We start from the raw sequence: 22,576 nt of genomic DNA on the forward strand, positions 1-22,576 counted from the left end.
GACACTAACCGAGAATTAGTCATCCAGATTGCCGATTTGCAAGCACAGCTGTTAGATAAGGAACGAGAAGTTTCTGAACTGAACAAAGATGAAAGCAGAATGAAGAGTGTTGCTGAAAAATGCATCGAAGAAAAAGAAGGCCTCATCGGAAAGTTGAATGAGCACAAGAAGCAGATTGCAGAGCTGAAGGTGAATCTGGAGAAGAAAAGTGTAGAGAGAGCAGAAATGAACGGTCATTTAGAAAACTTGAACGAAAAAGTACAACTGATGGAGAAGACTAACGATGAATTGGGCATCCAGATTGCCCTTCTGCAAACACAGCTTTTGGATAAGGACAGGATAGTTTATGAGTTGAAGGAAGAAAGGAACAGACAGGAGAGTAATGCAGAAAAAGAAATCAGGAACCTGAAAGTTCGTGTGGAGGAACTAATGAAAGAAAATGAAGAACTTGAGAAGCAGTACGAACTAGGCTGCACTGGAGAGATAAATGACCTGAGAGAACAAATCATACAGCTTAAAATGGAAAATGAGAAGATAAATAAGCTGAAGATTGACAAATTAGAGGAAAACGCGGAGCTACAAGGTGTAATAGAAGAGAAGAATAATAAGATAAGCCGTCAAAAGTGGAAGATTGATGACCTTAGAGCAGAAATAAGACATCTTAGGAATAAAGGCCACAAAAAGACAACCAAGGAAGTGGAATTGGCGGGTGATGGGCTGCATCGCCAGATAGAAACTCCCAAATTGGACAAGAATCTTCAGGACGAATTCGCCAAGGAGAACCCCTCACAAGAACAGGCAAATCCGTCGGAAAGTGAAGCAGAAGAAAGAGAAGCGAGTGAAGATTTCCAAAATGTGGAGGACACTCAGAAAAACTGGAAGCAGAGAATTGCCGAAAGGCTGGGAAAGGGTCTGCATTTGGATCAGAAAGCAGAACCCACTGGAAAAGAGGAGTGGACTGATTAAATTAGCATAGTATAGACAATGAAGAATTATCAAGGATATGTTTTCTCTGTTAAGTTTCAAAAGATATATGATTCTGAAGTCAAAAGACATCGGTTATTTTTCTTTTAGAAAGGATTAATTTTCCAAGTGATCACTAGTTGATCACGCACTTAGTTGAAGGCTTTTAGTTTTAAGGAACAAGTACATCTTGGGATTTAAAAGGAAATTGTTTTGTTGGAGATGAATTTAATTTTGATTTGTTTATTTGTATAAATTTTATGTTGTAATAAAGAATTTAATTTCAAATTCCTTTAACTTATCCCTTATCTATCGTTGTAGCATCACTTCTGACATGATGAATTAAACAAAATTTATATACATAATTGTTTTGACTGACTGTAATATTGGCTGTTAGCTGGGTAGCATAGATGCCTGTAACCTGTTTGTTTAGGCAACTGATAATTTGCAATTACATTATATATTACATAAGAAACAAAATTATTTGTCTGTATCTTACCACTATTTTTACCCATCATTTCGTTATTTTACTCGTTTGAACGAAGTATCAATAAGTTATAAACAATTCTAATCCAAAAGCAACCAAATTGAGTATCTTGTGCATGCATTGATAAGCAAGTTCTCAACGAGAACTATAATTTTTCTGCTATTTTTCTCACGTTCCACTGCCACTATGTAGCATTGGGAATTTCGTGATGATTTCTTTGCGAAGATTTATAGCCATATATTCCACGGCCAATTTCAAGGTATATTTATTGGAGCTTATAATAATTGTACTTTAAGGAAGTAAAAGTAGAGAGGATATCTGTATGTGGATGAAGTGAGTAAAGTGATCATCGGCATGAAACTATGGAATATGTTTGCCAAGAAATTGTTTGCAAAGTGTTTACCAAGAAACTATTTGAAGTGTTTGGAACGAAATTATTTACAAAGTTTATCAAGAAACTATTTTAAGTGCTTGGCACGAAATTGTTTACAAAGTTTATCAGGAAACTATTTGAAGTGTTTGGCACGAAATTGTTTTTCAAATTGTTTACCAAGAGACTGTTTGGAAAGTGGTTGCCAAGAAATTCTTTGGCAATTGTTTACTAAGAAACTGTTTGGAAAGTATTTGTAAAGAAACTGTGTGCAAACTGTGAAGAAAGTGCTTTCAAAGACTTTCTGATAAGTGTTTGAAAATTGTTTGCCAAGAAACTGTCTGGAAAGTCTTTGTAAACTGTTGGTTTAAGTGTTTGTAAACTGTTTGGAAAGTGTTTGCCAAGAAACTTCCTGCAAACTGTTTACAAATTGTTTGGTAAGACACTGTCTGGAAAGTGTTTAAAACTAATTGGAAAGTTTGGCTGGAAACTATGTGCAAACTTTTATGGAAATGATTGACAGGGAAATTCAGAGAACTGTTTGCAAACTGTTTGAAAAGTGTTTGCCAAGAAAATGTCTGGGAAGTGTTTGCAAACTGTTACGAAAGTGATTGCCAAGAAACTGTTAGGGAAGTGCTTCAAATTGTTTGCAAAATGTTTGCAATGAAACTGTGTAAAGTATATCAAACTGTTTAGAAAGTGTCTGCCAAAAAACAATTATGAAAGTGTCTACAAAGAATCTGTTTGGAAATTGTTCACTAAGGAATCGTATTCAAACTGTTAGGAAAGTGCATGTCAAGAAACTGTTTGTAACTTAGTTTCCGAAAAACATTTTGTAGTGAGAGGAGTCAGCTCAACAGAATATTTTTCTCGAAATAGCTCAGAAGAAGAATCTGGTTCATGGAAAGGGTTTGGTGCTTTATGCCAGCACGGGCTTTTACCCAATCAGAAGTGTTATTAGGTAGTAGTTTGGCCAGGCTACCAGCAACCTGTTGAGATACTGCTGCTAGAGAGTTATTGGATCCTTTGACTGGCTAGGCAGTACTATATTGGGCCCTTGTTTTCAAACTCAAACAGTTGGGAGTGGGTGGGTCGTTTCTTAGCATTATTATTGATTTTTTTAATAATAGATCTCAAAGAGTTGTTGTTGATGGGCACCATAGTGAGTATAGGAATGTGATATCCGGTGTTCCACAGGGTAGTGTTCTTGGCCCATTACTTTTCATACTATATACACATGACATGTGGTTTGGCCTAGAAAACAAGCTTGTTGTATATGCAGATAATGCTACTCTCCTTGCATCAATTGCATCCCCTGAATGTAGATCTGGGGTTGGTGAATCCCTTAATAGAGATTTAGCTAAAATTAGTGCATGGTGGAAATTATGGGGTATGAAGTTGAATCCTAACAAAACTCAAAGTATGATTGTAAGTAGGTCAAGGACGGTGGCTCCTCAACATCCAGATCTCAGTATTGATAATGTTTCTTTAAATTTGTATGACTCTTTCAAAATTTTAGGTGTGATTCTCGACAGCAAATTTACTTTTGACAAACATATAAGGTCTGTGTCTTCTTCGATTGTACAAAAAATTGGCCTATTGAGAAAGTCTTTTAAGATTTTCGGTGATCAATCTATTCTGAAGAAGGGTTTTAATTCTTTCATTCTACCTTGTTTTGAGTATTGTTCTGCTGTCTGGTGTTCAGCTGCTGATTCTCTTCTTAATTTGTTGGACAGAAACTTACGGTCTATTAAATTTCTTCTTCCTGATCTAGATATTAATCTCTGGCACCGTCGTTCAATTAGTTCATTATGCATGTTGCATAAGATTTTTCTTAACTCTGACCATCCTTTACATTCAGATCTCCCTGGACAATTCTATCCTGTTCGTAATACTAGGCAAGCAGTTAATTCTAATAGCCAGGCCTTCTCCATCCTGAGGCTCAATGCTACGCAGTACTCTAAAAGTTTTATTCCAGCTGTTACCAAGTTGTGGAATGATCTTCCTAATCGGGTAGTTGAATCAGTAGGCTTCAAAAGTTCAAAGTTGGAGCAAATGCTTTTTTGTTGACCAGGCGGACATGAGTCTTTTTCTAGTTTATATATGACATATTTGTTTTTGACGTTGTTAATAGTTTATATATGACATATCTGTTTTGACGTTGTTGCCTTTTTTAGAATGATTTATTGTTAATTTGTTCTCTTCATTTATTTATTTCCTAATTTCCATTCCTCACTGGGCTATTTTTCTCTATTGGGGCCCCTGGGCTTATAGCATCTTGCTTTTCCAACTAGGGTTGTAGCTTGGATAGTAATAATAATAATAATAATAATATGGTTCATTTTTTCTTAGCCTTCATATACACCAAATAGTCTGGTCTACTATTTTAACATACTCCTCTGTCCTCATACACTAGAAAACACTAAGATTACCAAACAGTACTTCTTCACTCAAGGGGTTAACTACTGCAATGTAATTTTTCGGTGGCCACTTTCCTCTTGGTAAGGGTAGAAGAGACTCTTTAGCTATGGTAAGCAGCTCTTGTAGGCGAAGGACACTCCAAAATCAAAGCATTGTTCTCTAGTCTTGGGTAGTCCTATAGCCTCTGTATTATGATTTCCTCTGTCTTGGGTTAGAGTTGTCTAGCTTGAGGGTACACTCGGGCATGCATTTTCTATCTTGTTTCTCTTCGTCTTGTTTTTATGAAGTTTTTATAGATTATATATGATAGATCTAATTTAACGTCGTCAATTATCTTAAAATCTTTTAATTTGATTGTTATTACGGTAAATGTCTAGGAGAAGGCCGCACCCGTTTTTCAAGTATTAACGACGAAAAACGGCAAAAAACAACCAGATTATTGTAGCACAGTGCATAGAAACATGAGGAAATGAATAAAAAAGAAACTAAGACTTAACTCTTACACACAAAATGTAAGCATAAACCTACTACTACAATTATGGGGGACCCCAGTGGGAAGCGGGGTTTTTGGGTGGGGGGAGGATGAGAAAAGTGATTTTTCGGGGCACTACCGAACCTAATACAACCAACTGACCTACCCTGGGGGCCTGTACCCCTACCTAGGCCTACCGGGGGGGGGGCTTCGCCCCCCCTGTGACCCCCCCTTAAGGCCACAGTGATTTTCAGGGCACCACCGAACCTAATACACCCACCTAACCTAGCCTAATAGCCCTGTACCCCTACCGGGGGGGGGGGGGGGCGCCCCCCCTGCGACCCCCCCCCCCCTTAAGGACACTACCTAACACATCCATCAAACCAAATCCAAAGTGATGGTACTGCTGTATACATCGTTATACTATCACCATTATAATATACTCCATAAATTAATGAAGCTTTCCTTAACCTGTTGGTTGATAAAGATGTGCTGCTGCTTTGAGGAAAACGTGAAGCCGTTGCGAAGATTCCCTGACATGCAGGACAATTTTTATTTTGTAAAATTAAATTGTGTCTCTGGCACAAATCCACTAGTTTTTCAATATAACCCCGAATAAGTAAGAACAATTTCATTGTAACTTAGGAAACAGTCAGGACAAGAAGATGGAATTTCAACTTCTTGTGCAACATGAGATGACGTGCTTGCTACGGCGTCGATGTCTAGGAACGAAATAAAATGGCTGGGTAAGAAAATGTATTGTCGCACTGTGATTGGCCAAACGTGAAGACGTCATTGGGAAAGAAAATGTATTGTCGCACTGTGATTGGCCAAACGTGAAGACGTCATAGTGGACTAGTTTGTCTGCGGATTATAGTGGTTACAGGGCTCATTTAAGCAAATACAAGACACAGTCAACAATAACAACAGACTTAGAAAAATCTGGGAGGAAGACAAGAGTAGCGTGAGTTTGATCGTTGATATTTCGACTATTATTGATTTTCACTAAATTATCTCACTGGTATACCATTATATACATACATTCCTACATATTCTAGTAAAAATAAATTGAATATCAGTGATATCTTCATGCGGCCCTCACCTAGACATTAACCATGAAACTTCTCTTCCAGTTTATTTATTTCCTTGCTTCCTTTCCTCATTGGACTATTTTTCCCTGTTTGAGCCCTTGGGCTTATAGCATCATGCTTTTCCAACTAGGGTTGTAGTTTATCAAATAATAATAAAGTAATAATAATAATAAAGGTAAAAAGTTTTTAGATGGATGGTATGGGCCTCTGGATTATTTTCAATATTCAGACAGAAATACCGGAAAAAAAAATATCTGTATAATTCAATATTTATCAAGAATAATTAAACAAAACTTCAAATATCTTCGATTGAAATTTCTTGGTGAATATTTTTACCAATTTTCTCAACAAAATTTCCGATTGAAATTGTATATAAGGCTTTGGAGAATTGCTAACATAATTCCTTTCAAGACGAAAGAAATTTTTAGACGCTCACCAAAGCAGCTAAAAAAACAGTTGAAACTATTGAAGAATGGCAGGATTAGCGGAGCATCAAGAATTCCTAGATAATCTGTGGAGGTTTCTGAAGCAGATGTGGCAGAAGGAATTTCCTTTCCCGCAGTTGCTGGGAGACTTCAGGCGGAGATCTGTGGTTGACTGCATAGTTTCTTTGAAGAAGAAATTGGAAAATCTGGCTGAAGAAAATGCTGCTTTGCAAAAGCAGCTTGTGGAAATGCAAGTGCAAAAATCATGCAACCAGTTCCCGATCAAGGAATCTCTCCAGCCTTCTGAATTCAGACGACTGCTCCAGAAACACATTGATGAAAACATCAAACTTCATGAGAACATCATAACTCTGAGAGCGGAAAATGGTGCCCTCATGCAGGAGATTCTGGATTTGAAGAATCAACTGGAAAAGCATGAAGAAATGGCTCGCTTCAGCAAGAAGAAAGAAGACAATGAACATCTGGAGGAGTTATTGAGGAAGCTTGAAGATAGAGAGAGGTTGGAAATAGCGGCCTTGAACCATAAAGTGGATATGCTGGAAGAAAAGATAGAAGCGATCCACTTGCCCAGTGTCCCTTTCATGCAAGCAGCAGAGATTCAAACACTGATAACAGGTGTTCAAATTGAAATTGGGAAGATGAGAGAAGAACTCAGAAATCTGAAGAACGCTGCTAAAAAAAATGTTGAAGAACAAGATCGGTGTCAGGCTCGGCAGTTAGATGACTACGAGAAACTGATTGAAGAGTTGAAAATCGAAGTGAGAGAAGGTAGTCTACAAAGAGCAGCCTTGATTGGTCAAGAAAACATCTTGAAGGAAAAGGTGCGACGGATTGAAGGCACTAACCGAGAATTAGTCATCCAGATTGCTGATCTGCAAGCACAGCTGTTAGATAAGGAACGAGAAGTTTCTGAACTGAAGAAAGATGAAAACAGAATGAAGAGTGTTGCTGAAAAATGCAGTAAAGAAAAAGAAGGCCTCATCGAAAAGTTGAATGAGAACGAGAAGCAGATTGCAGAGCTGAAGGTGAATCTGGAGAAGAAGAGTGTAGAGAGAGTAGAAATGAATGGTCATATAGAAAACTTGAACGAAAAAGTACAACTGATGGAGAAGACTAACGATGAACTGGGCATCCAGATTGCCCTTCTGCAAACACAGCTTATGGATAAGGAAAGGCAAGTTTATGAGTTGAAGGAAGAAAGGAACAGACAGGAGAGCAATACAGAAAAAGAAATCAGGAGCCTGAAAGATCGTGTGGAGGAACTAATGAAAGGAAATGAAGATCTTGGAAAGCAGTACGAATTAGGCTGCACTGGAGAGATAAATCACCTGAGAGAACAAATAGTACAGCTTAAAATGGAAAATGATATTCTTAATAATCTGAAGATTGACAAATTAAAGGAAAACGCGAAGCTACAAGGTGTAATAGAAGAGAAGAATAATAAGATAAGCCGTCAGAAGTGGAAGATTGATGACCTTAGAGCAGAAATAAGACATCTTAGGAATAAAGGCCACAGAAGGACAACCAAGGAAGTGGAACTGCAGGGTGATGGGCTGCATCGCCAGATAGAAACTCCCAAATTGGACAAGAATCTTCAGGACGAATTCGCCAAGGAGAACCCCTCACAAGAACAGGCAAATCCGTCGGAAAGTGAAGCAGAAGAAGAAACAGAAGTGAGTGAAGATATCCATAATTTGGAGGACACTCAGAAAAACTGGAAGCAGAGAATTGGCGAAAGGCTGGGAAAGGGTCTGCATTTGGATAAAAAAGCGAACCCCTCACAAGAACAGGCAAATCCGTCGGAAAGTGAGGTAGTAGAAGAAAGAGAAGCGAGTGAAGATTTCCAAAATGTGGAGGACACTCAGAAAAACTGGAAGCAGAGAATTGCCGAAAGGCTGGGAAAGGGTCTGCATTTGGATCAGAAAGCAGAACCCACTGGAAAAGAGGAGTGGACTGATTAAATTAGCATAGTATAGACAATGAAGAATTATCAAGGATATGTTTTCTCTGTTAAGTTTCAAAAGATATATGATTCTGAAGTCAAAAGACATCGGTTAATTTTTTTTTAGAAAGGATTAATTTTCCAAGTGATCACTTGTTGATCACGCACTTAGTTAAAGGCTTTTAGTTTTAAGGAACAAGTACATCTTGGGATTTGAAAGGAAATTGTTTTGTTGGAGATGAATTTAATTTTGATTTGTTTATTTGTATAAATTTTATGTTGTAATAAAGAATTTAATTTCAAATTACTTTAACTTATCCCTTATCTATCGTTGTAGCATCACTTCTGACATGACGAATTAAACAAAATTTATATACATAATTGTTTTGACTGACTGTAATATTGGCTGTTAGCTGGGTAGCATAGATGCCTGTAACCTGTTTGTTTAGGCAACTGATAATTTGTAATTACATTATATATTACATAAGAAACCAAATTATTCGTCTGTATTTTACCACTATTTTTACCCATCATTTCGTTACTTTACTCCTTTGAACGAAGTATCAATAAGTTATAAAAAATTCTAATTCATAAGCAACCAAATTGAGTATCTTGTGCATGCATTGATAAGCAAGTTCTCAACGAGAACTATAATTTTTCTCCTATTTTTCTTACGTTCCACTGCCACTATGTAGCATTGGGAATTTCGTGATGATTTCTTTGCGAAGAATTATAGCCATATATTCCACGGCATATTTCAAGGTATATTTATTGGAGCTTATAATAATTGTACTTTAAGGAAGTAAAGGTAGAGAGGATATCTGTATGTGGATGAAGTGAGTAAAGTGATCATCGGCATGAAACTATGGAATATGTTTGCCAAGAAATTGTTTGCAAAGTGTTTACCAAGAAACTATATGAAAGTTTGCCAAGAAACTGTGTGCAAACTGTTATGAAAAGAATTGACAGGAAATTCTGAGAACTGTTAGCAAACTGTGTGAAAAGTGTTTGCTAAGAAACTGTCAGGAAAGTGTTATCCAAGACACTGTCAGGGAAATCTATGCAAACTGTTAGGAAAGTGTTTGCCAAGAAAATGTCCTGGAAGTGTTTGCAAACTGTTAGGAAAGTGATTGCCAAGAAACTGTCAGGGAAGTGGTTCAATTTGTTTGCAAAATGTTTGCACTGAAACTGTTTACAGTATATCAAACTGTTTAGAAAGTGTCTGCCAAGAAACTGTTATGAAAGTGTCTACAAAGAATCTGTTTATAAACTTTTTGGAAATTGCTTACTAAGGAACTATATTCAAACTGTTAGGAAAGTGTATGTCATGAAACTGTTTGTAACTTAGTTTCCGAAAAACATTTTGTAGTGAGAGGAGTCAGCTCAACAGAATATTTTTCTTGAAATAGGTCATGGAAAGTATTTCCCAGAATAACTAAAAGTGGCTTCTAAAAGCCACTGGTTCTAATAACACTTATCTGATAGTTATAGATTAATGGGGCCTTATGCCAGCACGGGCCTTTACCCAATCAGAAGTGTTAATAGGTAGTAGTTTGGCCAGGGCACCAGGCACCCGTTGACATACTACCGCTAGAGAGTTATTGGATCCTTTGACTGGCTAGGCAGTACTACATTGGATTCCTCTCTCTGGTTACGGCTCATTTTTTCATTGCCTACATATACACCCAATAGTCTGGTCAATTCTTTTCACATTCTCCTCTGTCCTCATACACCCTAAAGCAATAAGATTACCAAACAGAGCTTCTCCACTCACTAGGTTAACTACTGCAATGTGATTGTTCAGTGCAAACTTTCCTCTTGGTAAGAGTAGAAAAAACTCTTTTAGTTATGGTAAGCAGCTTTTCTAGGAGAAGGGCACTCCAAAATCAAACTATTGTTCTCTAGTCTTGGGTAGTGCCATATCCTAGCAGCTCTTTTAGGAGAAGGGCACTCCAAAATCAAACCATTGTTCTCTAGTCTTGGGTAGTGCCATAGCCTCTATACCATGGTTTTCCACCGTCTAGGGTAAGAGATGTCTTGCTTGAGGGTACACTCGGGCACACACTTTCTATCATTTTTCTCTTCCTCTCTTTTTTATGAAGTTTTTTATAGATTGTATAGATAGATCTAATTTAACGTTGTCAATTATCTTAAAATATTTTAATTCGATTGTTATTACTTCTCTTCCAGTTTATTTATTTCCTTGTTTCCTTTCCTCATTGGACTACTTTTCCCTGTTTAAGCCCTTGGGCTTATAGCATCATGTTTTTCCAACTAGGGTTGTAGCTTATCAAGTAATAATAAAGTAATAATAATAATAAAGGTAAACAGTTTATAGATAGAATGGTATGGGCCTCCGGATTATTTTCAATATTTAGACTGAAATACTGAAGGAAAAATAATATCTGTATAATTCAATATTTTTCCAGAATAATTAAACAAAACTTCAAATTTCTTCGATTGAAATTTCTTGGTCAATATTTCTACTAATTTTCTCAAAGAAATTTCAGAATGAAAATGTATATAAGGCTTTGGAGAACAGCTAACATAATTTCTTTCAAGAAGAAAGAAATTTTCAGACGCTCACCAAAGCAGCTAAGAAACAAAGTTGAAACTATTGAAGAATGGCAGGATTACCGGAGCATCAAGAATTCCTAGATAATCTGTGGAGGTTTCTGAAGCAGATGTGGCAGAAGGAATTTCCTTGCCCGCATTTGCTGAGAGACTTCAGGCGGAGATCTGTTGTTGACGGCATAGTTTCTTTGAAGAAGAAATTGGAAAATTTGGCTGAAGAAAATGCTGCTTTGCAAAATCAGCTTGTGGAAATGCAAGTGCAAAAATCATGCAACCAGTTCCCGATCAAGGAATCTCTCCAGCCTCCTGAATCCAGACGACTGCTCCAGAAACACATTGATGAAAATATCAAACTTCATGAGAACATCATAACTCTGAGAGCGGAAAATGGTGCCCTCATGCAGGAGATTCTGGATTTGAAGAATCAACTGGAAAAGCATGAAGAAATGGCTCGCTTCAGCAAGGAGAAAGAAGACAATGAGCATCATCTCGAGGAGATATTGAGGAAGCATGAAGATAGAGAGAGGTTGGAAATAGCGGCCTTGAACCATAAAGTGGATATGCTGAAAGAAAAGATGGAAGCGATCCACATGCCCAATGTCCCCTTCATGCAAGCAGCAGAGATTCAAACAGTGATAACAGGTGTTCAAATTGAAATTGGCAAGATGAGAGAAGAACTCAGAACTCTGAAGAATGCTGCTGAAACAAACGTTGAAGAACAGGATGGGCATCAGGCTCAGCAGCACGATGGCTACAAAAAACAGATTGAGGAGTTGAAAATCGAAGTGAAGGAACGTAGTCTACAAAGAGCAGCCCTGATTGGTCAAGAAAACATCTTGAAGGAAAAGGTGCAACGGATTGAAGACACTAACAGAGAATTAGTCATCCAGATTGCCGATCTGCAAGCACAGCTGTTAGATAAGGAACGAGAAGTTTCTGAACTGAACAAAGATGAAAGCAGAATGAAGAGTGTTGCTGAAAAATGCATCGAAGAAAAAGAAGGCCTCATCGGAAAGTTGAATGAGCACAAGAAGCAGATTGCACAGCTGAAAGTGAATCTGGAGAAGAAGAGTGTAGAGAGCGCAGAAATGAACGGTCAAATAGAAAACTTGAACAAAAAAGTACAACTGATGGAGAAGACTAACGATGAACTGGGCATCCAGATTTCCCTTCTGCAAACACAGCTTTTGGATAAGGACAGGATAGTTTATGAGTTGAAGGAAGAAAGGAACAGACAGGAGAGTAATGCAGAAAAAGAAATCAGGAACCTGAAAGATCGTGTGGAGGAACTAATGAAAGAAAATGAAGAACTTGAGAAGCAGTACGAATTAGGCTGCACTGGAGAGATAAATCACCTGAGAGAACAAATAGTACAGCTTAAAATGGAAAATGAGAAGATAAATAAGCTGAAGATTGACAAATTAGAGGAAAACGAGAAGCTACAAGGTGTAATAGAAGAGAAGAATAATAAGATAAGCCGTCAAAAGTGGAAGATTGATGACCTTAGAGCAGAAATAAGACATCTTAGGAATAAAGGCCACAGAAGGACAACCAAGGAAGAGGAACTGCAGGGTGATGGGCTGCATGGCCAGATAGAAACTCCCAAATTGGACAAGAATCTTCAGGAAGAATTCGCCAAGGAGAACCCCTCACAAGAACAGGCAAATCCGTCGGAAAGTGAAGCAGAAGAAGAAACAGAAGTGAGTGAAGATTTCCAAAATGTGGAGGACACTCAGAAAAACTGGAAGCAGAGAATTGCCGAAAGGCTGGGAAAGGGTCTGCATTTGGATCAGAAAGCAGAACCCACTGGAAAAGAGGAGTGGAATGATTAAATTAGCATTGTATAGACAATGAAGAATTATCAAGGATATGTTTTCTCTGTTAAGTTTCAAAAGATATATGATTTTGAAGTCAAATGACATCGGTTATTATTCTTTTAGAAAGGATTAATTTTCGAAGTGATCACTTGTTGATCACGCACTTACTTAAAGGCTTTTAGTTTCAAGGAACAAGTACATCTTAGGATTTAAAAGGAAATTGTTTTGTTGGAGATGAATATAATTTTGATTTGTTTATTTGTATAAATTTTATGTTGTAATAAAGATTTAATTTCCAATTACTTTAACTTATCCCTTATCTATCGTTGTAGCATCACTTCTGACATGACGAATTAAACAAAATTTATATACATAATTGTTTTGACTGACTGTAATATTGGCTGTTAGCTGGGTAGCATAGATGCCTGTAACCTGTTTGTTTAGGCAACTGATAATTTGCAATTACATTATATATTACATAAGAAACAAAATTATTCGTCTGTATTTTACCACTATTTTTACCCATCATTTCGTTATTTTACTCCTTTGAACGAAGTATCAATAAGTTATAAACAATTCTAATTCAAAAGCAACCAAATTGAGTATCTTGTGCATGCATTGATAAGCAAGTTCTTAACGAGAACTATAATTTTTCTCCTATTTTTCTTACGTTCCACTGCCACTATGTAGCATTGGGAATTTCGTGATGATTTTTTTGCGAAGAATTATAGCCATATATTCCACGGCCAATTTCAAGGTATATTTATTGGAGCTTATAATAATTGTACTTTAAGGAAGTAAAAGTAGAGAGGATATCTGTATGTGGATGAAGTGAGTAAAGTGATCATCGGTATGAAACTATGGAATATGTTTGCCAAGAAATTGTTTGCAAAGTGTTTACCAAGAAACTATTTGAAGTGTTTGGCACGAAATTGATTCAAATTGTTTACCAAGAAACTGTTTGGAAAGTGTTTGCCAAGAAACTGTCTGGAAAGTGTTTACTAAGTATCTGTTTGGAAAGTGTTTGCAAAGAAACTGTGTGAAAACTATTATGAAAGTGCTTTCGAAGACTATGTGATAACTGTTTGCAAAGAAACTATTTGCAAGTTTTTTGCCAAGAAACTGTCTGGAAAATGTTTGTAAAATGTTGGTTAAAGTGTTTGTAAAATGTTTGGAAAGTGTTTGCCAAGAATCTTCATGCAAACTGTTTACAAATTGTTTGGTAAGACACTGTCTTGAAAATGTTTAAAACTATTTGGAAAGTTTGCCAAGAAAAAACTGTTATGAAAAGGATTGACAGGAAATTCAGAGAACTGTTAGCAAACTGTGTGAAAAGTGTTTGCTAAGAAACTGTCAGGAAAATGTTTGCCAAGAAAATGTCCTGGAAGTGTTTGGAAACTGTTAGGAAAGTGTTTGCCAAGAAACTGTCAGGGAAGTGGTTCAATTTGTTTGCAAAATGTTTGCACTGAAACTGTGTACAGTATATCAAACTGTTTAGAAAGTGTCAGCCAAGATACTGTCATGAAATTGTCTACAAAGAATCTGTTTATAAACTTTTTGGAAATTGTTTACTAAGGAATTGTATTCAAACTGTTAGGAAAGTGTATGTCAAGAAACTGTTTGCAACTTAGTTTCCGAAAAACATTTTGTAGGGAGAAGAGTCGGCTCAACAGAATATTTTTCTTGAAATAGGTCATGGAAAGTATTTCCCAGAATAACTAAAAGTGGCTTCTAAAAGCCACTGGTTCTAATAACACTTATCTGATAGTTATAGATTAATGGGGCCTTATGCCAGCACGGGCCTTTACCCAATCAGAAGTGTTAATAGGTAGTAGTTTGGCCTGGGCACCAGGCTCCCGTTGACATAATACCGCTAGAGAGTTATTGGATCCTTTGACTGGCTAGGCAGTACTACATTGGATTCCTCTCTCTGGTTACGGCTCATTTTTTCATTGCCTACATATACACCCAATAGTCTGGTCAATTATTTTCACATTCTCCTCTGTCCTCATACACCCTAAAGCAATAAGATTACCAAACAGAGCTTCTCCACTCACTAGGTTAACTACTGCAATGTGATTGTTCAGTGCAAACTTTCCTCTTGGTAAGGGTAGAAAAAACTCTTTTAGTTATGGTAAGCATCTCTTCTAGGAGAAGGGCACTCCAAAATCAAACTATTGTTCTCTAGGGTTGGGTAGTGCCATATCCTAGCAGCTCTTTTAGGAGAAGGGCACTCCAAAATCAAATCATTGTTCTCTAGTCTTGGGTTGTGCCATAGCCTCTATACCATGGTTTTCCACCGTCTAGGGTAAGAGATGTCTTGCTTGAGGGTACACTCGGGCACACACTTTCTATCATTTTTCTCTTCCTCTCTTTTTTATGAAGTTTTTATAGATTGAATAGATAGATCTAATTTAACGTCGTCAATTATCTTAAAATATTTTAATTCGATTGTTATTACTTCTCTTCCAGTTTATTTATTTCCTTGTTTCCTTTACTCATTGGACTATTTTTCCCTGTTTAAGCCCTTGGGCTTATAGCATCATGTTTTTCCAACTAGGGTTGTAGCTTATCAAGTAATAATAAAGTAATAATAATAATAAAGGTAAAAAGTTTATAGATAGAATGGTATGGGCCTCCGGATTATTTTCAATATTCAGACAGAAATACTGAAGGAAAAATAATATCTGTATAATTCAATATTTTTCCAGAATAATTAAACAAAACTTCAAATATCTTCGATTGAAATTTCTTGGTCAATATTTCTACTCATTTTCTCAAAGAAATTTCAAAATGAAAATGTATATAAGGCTTTGGAGAACAGCTAACATAATTCCTTTCAAGAAGAAAGAAATTTTCAGACGCTCACCAAAGCAGCTAAGAAACAAAGTTGAAACTATTGAAGAATGGCAGGATTACCGGAGCATCAAGAATTCCTAGATAATCTGTGGAGGTTTCTGAAGCAGATGTGGCAGAAGGAATTTCCTTGCCCGCAGTTGCTGAGAGACTTCAGGCGGAGATCTGTTGTTGACGGCGTAGTTTCTTTGAAGAAGAAATTGGAAAATCTGGCTGAAGAAAATGCTGCTTTGCAAAATCAGCTTGTGGAAATGCAAGTGCAAAAATCATGCAACCAGTTCCCGATCAAGGAATCTCTCCAGCCTCCCGAATCCAGACGACTGCTCCAGAAACACATTGAGGAAAACATCAAACTTCATGAGAACATCATAACTCTGAGAGCGGAAAATGCTACCCTCATGCAGGAGATTCTGGATTTGAAGAATCAACTGGAAAAGCATGAAGAAATTGCTCGCTTCAGCAAGAAGAAAGAAGACAATGAGCATCATCTCGAGGAGTTATTGAGGAAGCATGAAGATAGAGAGAGGTTGGAAATAGCGGCCTTGAACCATAAAGTGGATATGCTGAAAGAAAAGATGGAAGCGATCCACATGCCCAATGTCCCCTTCATGCAAGCAGTAGAGATTCAAACAGTGATAATAGGTGTTCAAATTGAAATTGGCATGATGAGAGAAGAACTCAGAACTCTGAAGAATCCTGCTGAAACAAACGTTGAAGAACAGGATCGACATCAGGCTCAGCAGCAAGATGGCTACAAAAAACAGATTGAGGAGTTGAAAATCGAAGTGAGGGAACGTAGTCTACAAAGAGCAGCCCTGATTGGTCAAGAAAACACCTTGAAGGAAAAGTTGAAACGGATTGAAGACACTAACAGAGAATTAGTCATCCAGATTGCCGATTTGCAAGCACAGCTGTTAGATAAGGAACGAGAAGTTTCTGAACTGAACAAAGATGAAAGCAGAATGAGGAGTGTTGCTGAAAAATGCATCGAAGAAAAAGATGGCCTCATCGGAAAGTTGAATGAGAACGAGAAGCAGATTGCAGAGCTGAAGGTGAATCTGGAGAAGAAGAGTGTAGAGAGAGCAGAAATGAACGGTCAAATAGAAAACTTGAACGAAAAAGTACAACTGATGGAGAAGACTAACGATGAATTGGGCATCCAGATTGCCCTTCTGCAAACACAGCTTATGGATAAGGACAGGATAGTTTATGAGTTGAAGGAAGAAAGGAACAGACAGGAGAGTAATGCAGAAAAAGAAATCAGGAACCTGAAAGATCGTGTGGAGGAACTAATGAAAGAAAATGAAGAACTTGAGAAGCAGTACGAATTAGGCTGCACTAGAGATAATTTACCTGAGAGAACAAATCATAAAGCTTAAAATGGAAAATGAGAAGATAAATAAGCTGAAGATTGAAAAATTAGAGGAAAACGAGAAGCTACAAGGTGTAATAGAAGAGAAGAATAATAAGATGAGGCGTCAAAAGTGGAAGATTGATAACCTTAGAGCAGAAATAAGACATGTTAGGAATAAAGACCACAAAAGGACAACCAAGGAAGTGGAATTGGCGGGTGATGGGCTGCATGGCCAGATAGAAACTCCCAAATTGGACAAGAATCTTCAGGACGAATTCGCCAAGGAGAACCCATCACAAGAACAGGCAAATCCGTCGGAAAGTGAAGCAGATGAAGAAAGAGAAGCGAGTGAAGATCTCCAAAATGTGGAGGACACTCAGAAAAACTGGAAGCAGAGAATTGCCGAAAGGCTGGGAAAGGGTCTGCATTTGGATCAGAAAGCGAACCCCTCACAAGAACAGGCAAATCCTTCGGAAAGTGAAGCAGATGAAGAAAGAGAAGCGAGTGAAGATATCCAAAATGTGGAGGACACTCAGAAAAATTGGAAGCAGAGAATGGCCGAAAGGCTGGGAAAGGGTCTGCATTTGGATCAGAAAGCAGAACCCACTGGAAAAGAGGAGTGGACTGATTAAATTAGCATAGTATAGACAATGAAGAATTATCAAGGATATGTTTTCTCTGTTAAGTTTCAAAAGATATATGATTCTGAAGTCAAAAGACATCGGTTATTTTTTTTTTTAGAAAGGATTAATTTTCCAAGTGATCGCTTGTTGATCACGCACTTAGTTAAAGGCTTTCAGTTTTAAGGAACAAGTACATCTTGGGATTTAAAAGGAAATTGTTTTGTTGGAGATGAATTTAATTTTGATTTGTTTATTTGTATAAATTTTATGTTGTAATAAAGAATTTAATTTCAAATTACTTTAACTTATCCCTTATCTATCGTTGTAGCATCACTTCTGACATGACGAATTAAACAAAATTGTTTTGACTGACTGTAATATTGGCTGTTAGCTGGGTAGCATAGATGCCTGTAACCTGTTTGTTTAGACAACTGATAATTTGCAATTACATTATATATTACATAAGAAACAAAATTATTCGTCTGTATTTTACCACTATTTTTACCCATCATTTCGTTATTTTACTCCTTTGAACGAAGTATCAATAAGTTATAAAAAATTCTAATTCATAAGCAACCAAATTGAGTATCTTGTGCATGCATTGATAAGCAAGTTCTCAACGAGAACTATCATTTTTCTCCTATTTTTCTTACGTTCCACTGCCACTATGTAGCATTGGGAATTTTGTGATGATTTCTTTGCGAAGAATTATAGCCATATATTCCACGGCCAATTTCAAGGTATATTTATTGGAGCTTATAATAATTGTACTTTAAGGAAGTAAAAGTAGAGAGGATATCTGTATGTGGATGAAGTGAGTAAAGTGATCATCGGCATGAAACTATGGAATATGTTTGCCAAGAAATTGTTTGCAAAGTGTTTACCAAGAAACTATATGAAAAGTGTTTTGCACGAAATTGTTTACAAAGTTTATCAAGAAACTATTTGAAGTGTTTGGCACGAAATTGTTTTTCAAATTGTTTACCAAGAAACTGTTTGGAAAGTGGTTGCCAAGAAACTCTTTGGCAATTGTTTACTAAGAAACTGTTTGGAAAGTGTTTGCAAAGAAACTGTGTGCAAACTATGAAGAAAGTGCTTTCAAAGACTTTCTGATAACTTTGCAAAGAAACTGTTTGCAAATTGTTTGCCAAGAAACTGTCTGAAAAGTGTTTGTAAACTGTTGGTTAAAGTGTTTGTAAAATGTTTGGAAAGTGTTTGCCAAGAATCTTCCTGCAAACTGTTTACAAATTGTTTGCTAAGACACTGTCTTGAAAATGTTTAAAACTATTTGGAAAGTTTGGCAAGAAACTGTGTGCAACCTGTTATGAAAAGGATTGACAGGAAATTCAGAGAACTGTTAGCAAACTGTGTGAAAAGTGTTTGCTAAGAAACTGTCAGGAAAGTGTTATCCAAGAAACTGTCTGGGAAATCTATGCAAACTGTTAGGAAAGTGTTTGCCAAGAAAATGTCCTGGAAGTGTTTGCAAACTGTTAGGAAAGTGTTTGCCTAGAAACTGTCAGGGAAGTGCTTCAAATTGTTTGCAAAATGTTTGCAATGAAACTGATTACAGTATATCAAACTGTTTAGAAAGTGTCTGCCAAGATACTGTTATGAAAGTGTCTACATAGAAACTGTTTACAAACTGTTTGGAAATTGTTGCTAAGAAACTGTATTCAAACTGTTAGGAAAGTGTATTTCATGAAATTGTTTGTAACTTAGTTTCCGAAAAACATTTTGTAGTGAGAGGAGTCAGCTCAACAGAATATTTTTCTTGAAATAGGTCATGGAAAGTATTTCCCAGAATAACTAAAAGTGGCTTCTAAAAGCCACTGGTTCTAATAACACTTATCTGATAGTTATAGATTAATGGTGCCTTATGCCAGCACGGGCCTTTACCCAATCAGAAGTGTTAATAGGTAGTAGTTTGGCCAGGGCACCAGGCACCCGTGTACATACTACCGCTAGAGAGTTATTGGATACTTTGACTGGCTAGGCAATACTAAATTGGATTCCTTTCTCTGGTTACGGTTCATTTTTTCTTTGCCTACATATACACCCAATAGTCTGGTCAGTTCTTTTCACATTCTCCTCTGTCCTCATACACCTGAAAGCAATAAGATTACCAAACAGTACTTCTTCACTCAAGGGGTTAACTACTGCAATGTGATTGTTCAGTGCAAACTTTCCTCTTGGTAAGGGTAGAAAAAACTCTTTTAGTTATGGTAAGCAGCTCTTCTAGGAGAAGGGCACTCCAAAATCAAACCATTGTTCTCAAGTCTTGGGTAGTGCCATATCCTCTATACCATGGTTTTCCACCATCTTGGGTTAGAGATGTCTTGCTTGAGGGTACACTCGGGCACGCACTTTCTATCATGTTTCTCTTCCTCTCTTTTATATGAAGTTTTTATAGATTATATATGATAGATCTAATTTAATGTTGTTAATTATCTTAAAATCTTTTAATTTGATTGTTATTACTTTTCTTCCAGTTTATTTATTTCCTTGTTTCCTTTCTTCATTGGACTATTTTCCCTGTTTAAGCCCTTAGGCTTATTGCATCATGTTTTTCCAACTAGGGTTGTAGTTTATCAAATAATAATAAAGTAATAATAATAATAAAGGTAAAAAGTTTTTAGATGGAATGGTATGGGCCTCTGGATTATTTTCAATATTCAGACAGATATACTGAAGAAAAAAAAAATCTGTATAATTCAATATTTATCAAGAATAATTAAACAAAACTTCAAATTTCATCGATTGAAATTTCTTGGTGAATATTTATACCAATTTTCTCAACGAAATTTCAGAATGAAATTGTATATAAGGCTTTGGAGAACAGCTAACATAATTCCTTTCAAGACGAAAGAAATTTTTAGACGCTCACCAAAGCAGCTAAGAAACAAAGTTGAAACTATTGAAGAATGGCAGGATTACCGGAGCATCAAGAATTCCTAGATAATCTGTGGAGGTTTCTGAAGCAGATGTGGCAGAAGGAATTTCCTTACCCGCTGTTGCTGGGAGACTTCAGGCGGAGATCTGTTGTTGACGGCATAGTTTCTTTGAAGAAGAAATTGGAAAATCTGGCAGAAGAAAATGCTGCTTTGCAAAAGCAGCTTGTGGAAATGCAAGTGCTAAAATCATGCAACCAGTTCCCGATCAAGGAATCTCTCCGGCCTCCTGAATCCAGACGACTGCTCCAGAAACACATTGATGAAAACATCAAACTTCATGAGAACATCATAACTCTGAGAGCGGAAAATGGTGCCCTCATGCAGGAGATTCTGGATTTGAAGAATCAACTGGAAAAGCATGAAGAAATTGCTCGCTTCAGCAAGAAGAAAGAAGACAATGAACATCTCGAGGAGTTATTGAGGAAGCTTGAAGATAGAGAGAGGTTGGAAATAGCGGCCTTGAACCATAAAGTGGATATGCTGGAAGAAAAGATAGAAGCGATCCACTTGCCCAGCGTCCCTTTCATGCAAGCAGCAGAGATTCAAACACTGATAACAGGTGTTCAAATTGAAATTGGGAAGATGAGAGAAGAACTCAGAAATCTGAAGAACGCTGCTAAAACAAATGTTGAAGAACAAGATCGGCGTCAGGCTCGGCAGTTAGATGACTATGAGAAACTGATTGAGGAGTTGAAAATCGAAGTGAGGGAACGTAGTCTACAAATAGCAGCCCTGATTGGTCAAGAAAACATCTTGAAGGAAAAATTGAAACGGATTGAAGACACTAACCGAGAATTAGTCATCCAGATTGCCGATTTGCAAGCACAGCTGTTAGATAAGGAACGAGAAGTTTCTGAACTGAACAAAGATGAAAGCAGAATGAGGAGTGTTGCTGAAAAATGCATCGAAGAAAAAGATAGCCTCATCGGAAAGTTGAATGAGCATAAGAAGCAGATTGCAGAGCTGAAGGTGAATCTGGAGAAGAAGAGTGTAGAGAGAGCAGAAATGAACGGTCAAATAGAAAACTTGAACGAAAAAGTACAACTGATGGAGAAGACTAACGATGAACTGGGCATCCAGATTGCCCTTCTGCAAACACAGCTTAAGGATAAGGAAAGGCAAGTTTATGAGTTGAGGAAAGAAAGGAACAGACAGGAGAGCAATGCAGAAAAAGAAATCAGGAACCTGAAAGATCGTGTGGAGAAACTAATGAAAGAAAATGAAGATCTTGAGAAGCAGTACGAATTAGGCTGCACTGGAGAGATAAATCACCTGAGAGAACAAATAGTACAGCTTAAAATGGAAAATGAGAAGATAAATAATCTGAAGATTGACAAATTAAAGGAAAACGCGAAGCTACAAGGTGTAATAGAAGAGAAGAATAATAAGATAAGCCGTCAGAAGTGGAAGATTGATGACCTTAGAGCAGAAATAAGACATCTTAGGAATAAAGGCCACAGAAGGACAACCAAGGAAGTGGAACTGCAGGGTGATGGGCTGCATAGCCAGATAGAAACTCCCAAATTGGACAAGAATCTTCAGGACGAATTCGCCAAGGAGAACCCCTCACAAGAACAGGCAAATCCGTCGGAAAGTGAAGCAGAAGAAGAAACAGAAGTGAGTGAAGATATCTATAATTTGGAGGACACTCAGAAAAACTGGAAGCAGAGAATTGCCGAAAGGCTGGGAAAGGGTCTGCATTTGGATCAGAAAGCGAACCCCTCACAAGAACAGGCAAATCCGTCGGAAAGTGAGGCAGAAGAAGAAAGAGAAGCGAGTGAAGATTTCCAAAATGTGGAGGACACTCAGAAAAACTGGAAGCAGAGAATTGCCGAAAGGCTGGGAAAGGGTCTGCATTTGGATCAGAAAGCAGAACCCACTGGAAAAGAGGAGTGGACTGATTAAAGTAGCATAGTATAGACAATGAAGAATTATCAAGGATATGTTTTCTCTGTTAAGTTTCAAAAGATATCGGTTAATTTTTTTTTTTTTTTAGAAAGGATTAATTTTTCAAGTGATCACTCAATGATCAAACACTAAGTTAAAGGCTTTTAGTTTTGAGAAACAAGTACATCCTGGGATTTAGAAGGAAATTAATTTGTTGGAGAGGATTGTGATTTCGATTTGTGTTTTAGTATAAATTGTTTTATATAATAAAGAATTTAATTTCAAATTACTTTAACTTATCCCTTATCTATCTTTGTAGTAT

General features: G+C 37.1%; 5 protein-coding genes across 5 annotated transcripts in view; all 5 read left to right on the top strand.

Annotated features, from left to right (window-relative positions):
* LOC137615413 (uncharacterized) overlaps positions 1-1,208 on the top strand; it is an 18,588-nt gene extending 17,380 nt beyond the window's left edge. Inside the window, exon 2 of the mRNA XM_068345282.1 lies at positions 1-1,208. This exon is cut by the window's left edge and continues 927 nt beyond it. Coding sequence (XP_068201383.1) covers positions 1-966 — 966 coding nt within the window. The 3' untranslated portion in view covers positions 967-1,208.
* Positions 1,209-6,220: 5,012 nt separating this feature from the next.
* On the top strand, positions 6,221-12,791 carry LOC137615054 (putative leucine-rich repeat-containing protein DDB_G0290503). The gene is made up of 3 exons (XM_068344687.1): positions 6,221-8,208; positions 9,391-9,512; positions 10,816-12,791. Exons 1-3 carry the CDS (start codon positions 6,277-6,279, stop codon positions 12,596-12,598), a joined length of 3,837 nt encoding a protein of 1,278 aa, XP_068200788.1. The 5' UTR covers positions 6,221-6,276; the 3' UTR covers positions 12,599-12,791.
* A 2,698-nt stretch (positions 12,792-15,489) lies between these two features.
* LOC137615055 (golgin subfamily A member 6-like protein 7) lies at positions 15,490-16,818 on the top strand. The gene has a single exon (XM_068344688.1). The coding sequence runs from the start codon at positions 15,490-15,492 to the stop codon at positions 16,816-16,818; it is 1,329 nt and encodes a 442-aa protein (XP_068200789.1).
* Position 16,819: 1 nt separating this feature from the next.
* On the top strand, positions 16,820-17,425 carry LOC137615056 (golgin subfamily A member 6-like protein 25). Its single transcript, XM_068344689.1, has one exon. It carries the CDS (start codon positions 16,820-16,822, stop codon positions 17,423-17,425), a length of 606 nt encoding a protein of 201 aa, XP_068200790.1.
* Positions 17,426-20,337: 2,912 nt separating this feature from the next.
* LOC137615057 (probable DNA double-strand break repair Rad50 ATPase) lies at positions 20,338-22,272 on the top strand. The gene has a single exon (XM_068344690.1). It carries the CDS (start codon positions 20,338-20,340, stop codon positions 22,270-22,272), a length of 1,935 nt encoding a protein of 644 aa, XP_068200791.1.
* The last annotated feature ends 304 nt before the right edge of the window (positions 22,273-22,576 follow it).

The sequence above is a fragment of the Palaemon carinicauda genome, chromosome 21 (assembly GCF_036898095.1).
Source record: "Palaemon carinicauda isolate YSFRI2023 chromosome 21, ASM3689809v2, whole genome shotgun sequence".
NCBI classification, from domain to species: Eukaryota; Metazoa; Arthropoda; class Malacostraca; order Decapoda; family Palaemonidae; genus Palaemon; species Palaemon carinicauda.

Coding starts and splice junctions, on each gene's coding strand:
- LOC137615057 (XM_068344690.1), top strand. CDS start 20,338: ATGGCAGGATTACCGGAGCATCAAGAATTCCTAGATAATCTGTGGAGG.
- LOC137615055 (XM_068344688.1), top strand. CDS start 15,490: ATGGCAGGATTACCGGAGCATCAAGAATTCCTAGATAATCTGTGGAGG.
- LOC137615056 (XM_068344689.1), top strand. CDS start 16,820: ATGGAAAATGAGAAGATAAATAAGCTGAAGATTGAAAAATTAGAGGAA.
- LOC137615054 (XM_068344687.1), top strand. CDS start 6,277: ATGGCAGGATTAGCGGAGCATCAAGAATTCCTAGATAATCTGTGGAGG. Junction 8,209..9,390: donor GAAAAGAGGAGTGGACTGAT/TAAATTAGCATA, acceptor AACTGTTTACAG/TATATCAAACTGTTTAGAAA. Junction 9,513..10,815: donor ATTCAAACTGTTAGGAAAGT/GTATGTCATGAA, acceptor AAACTATTGAAG/AATGGCAGGATTACCGGAGC.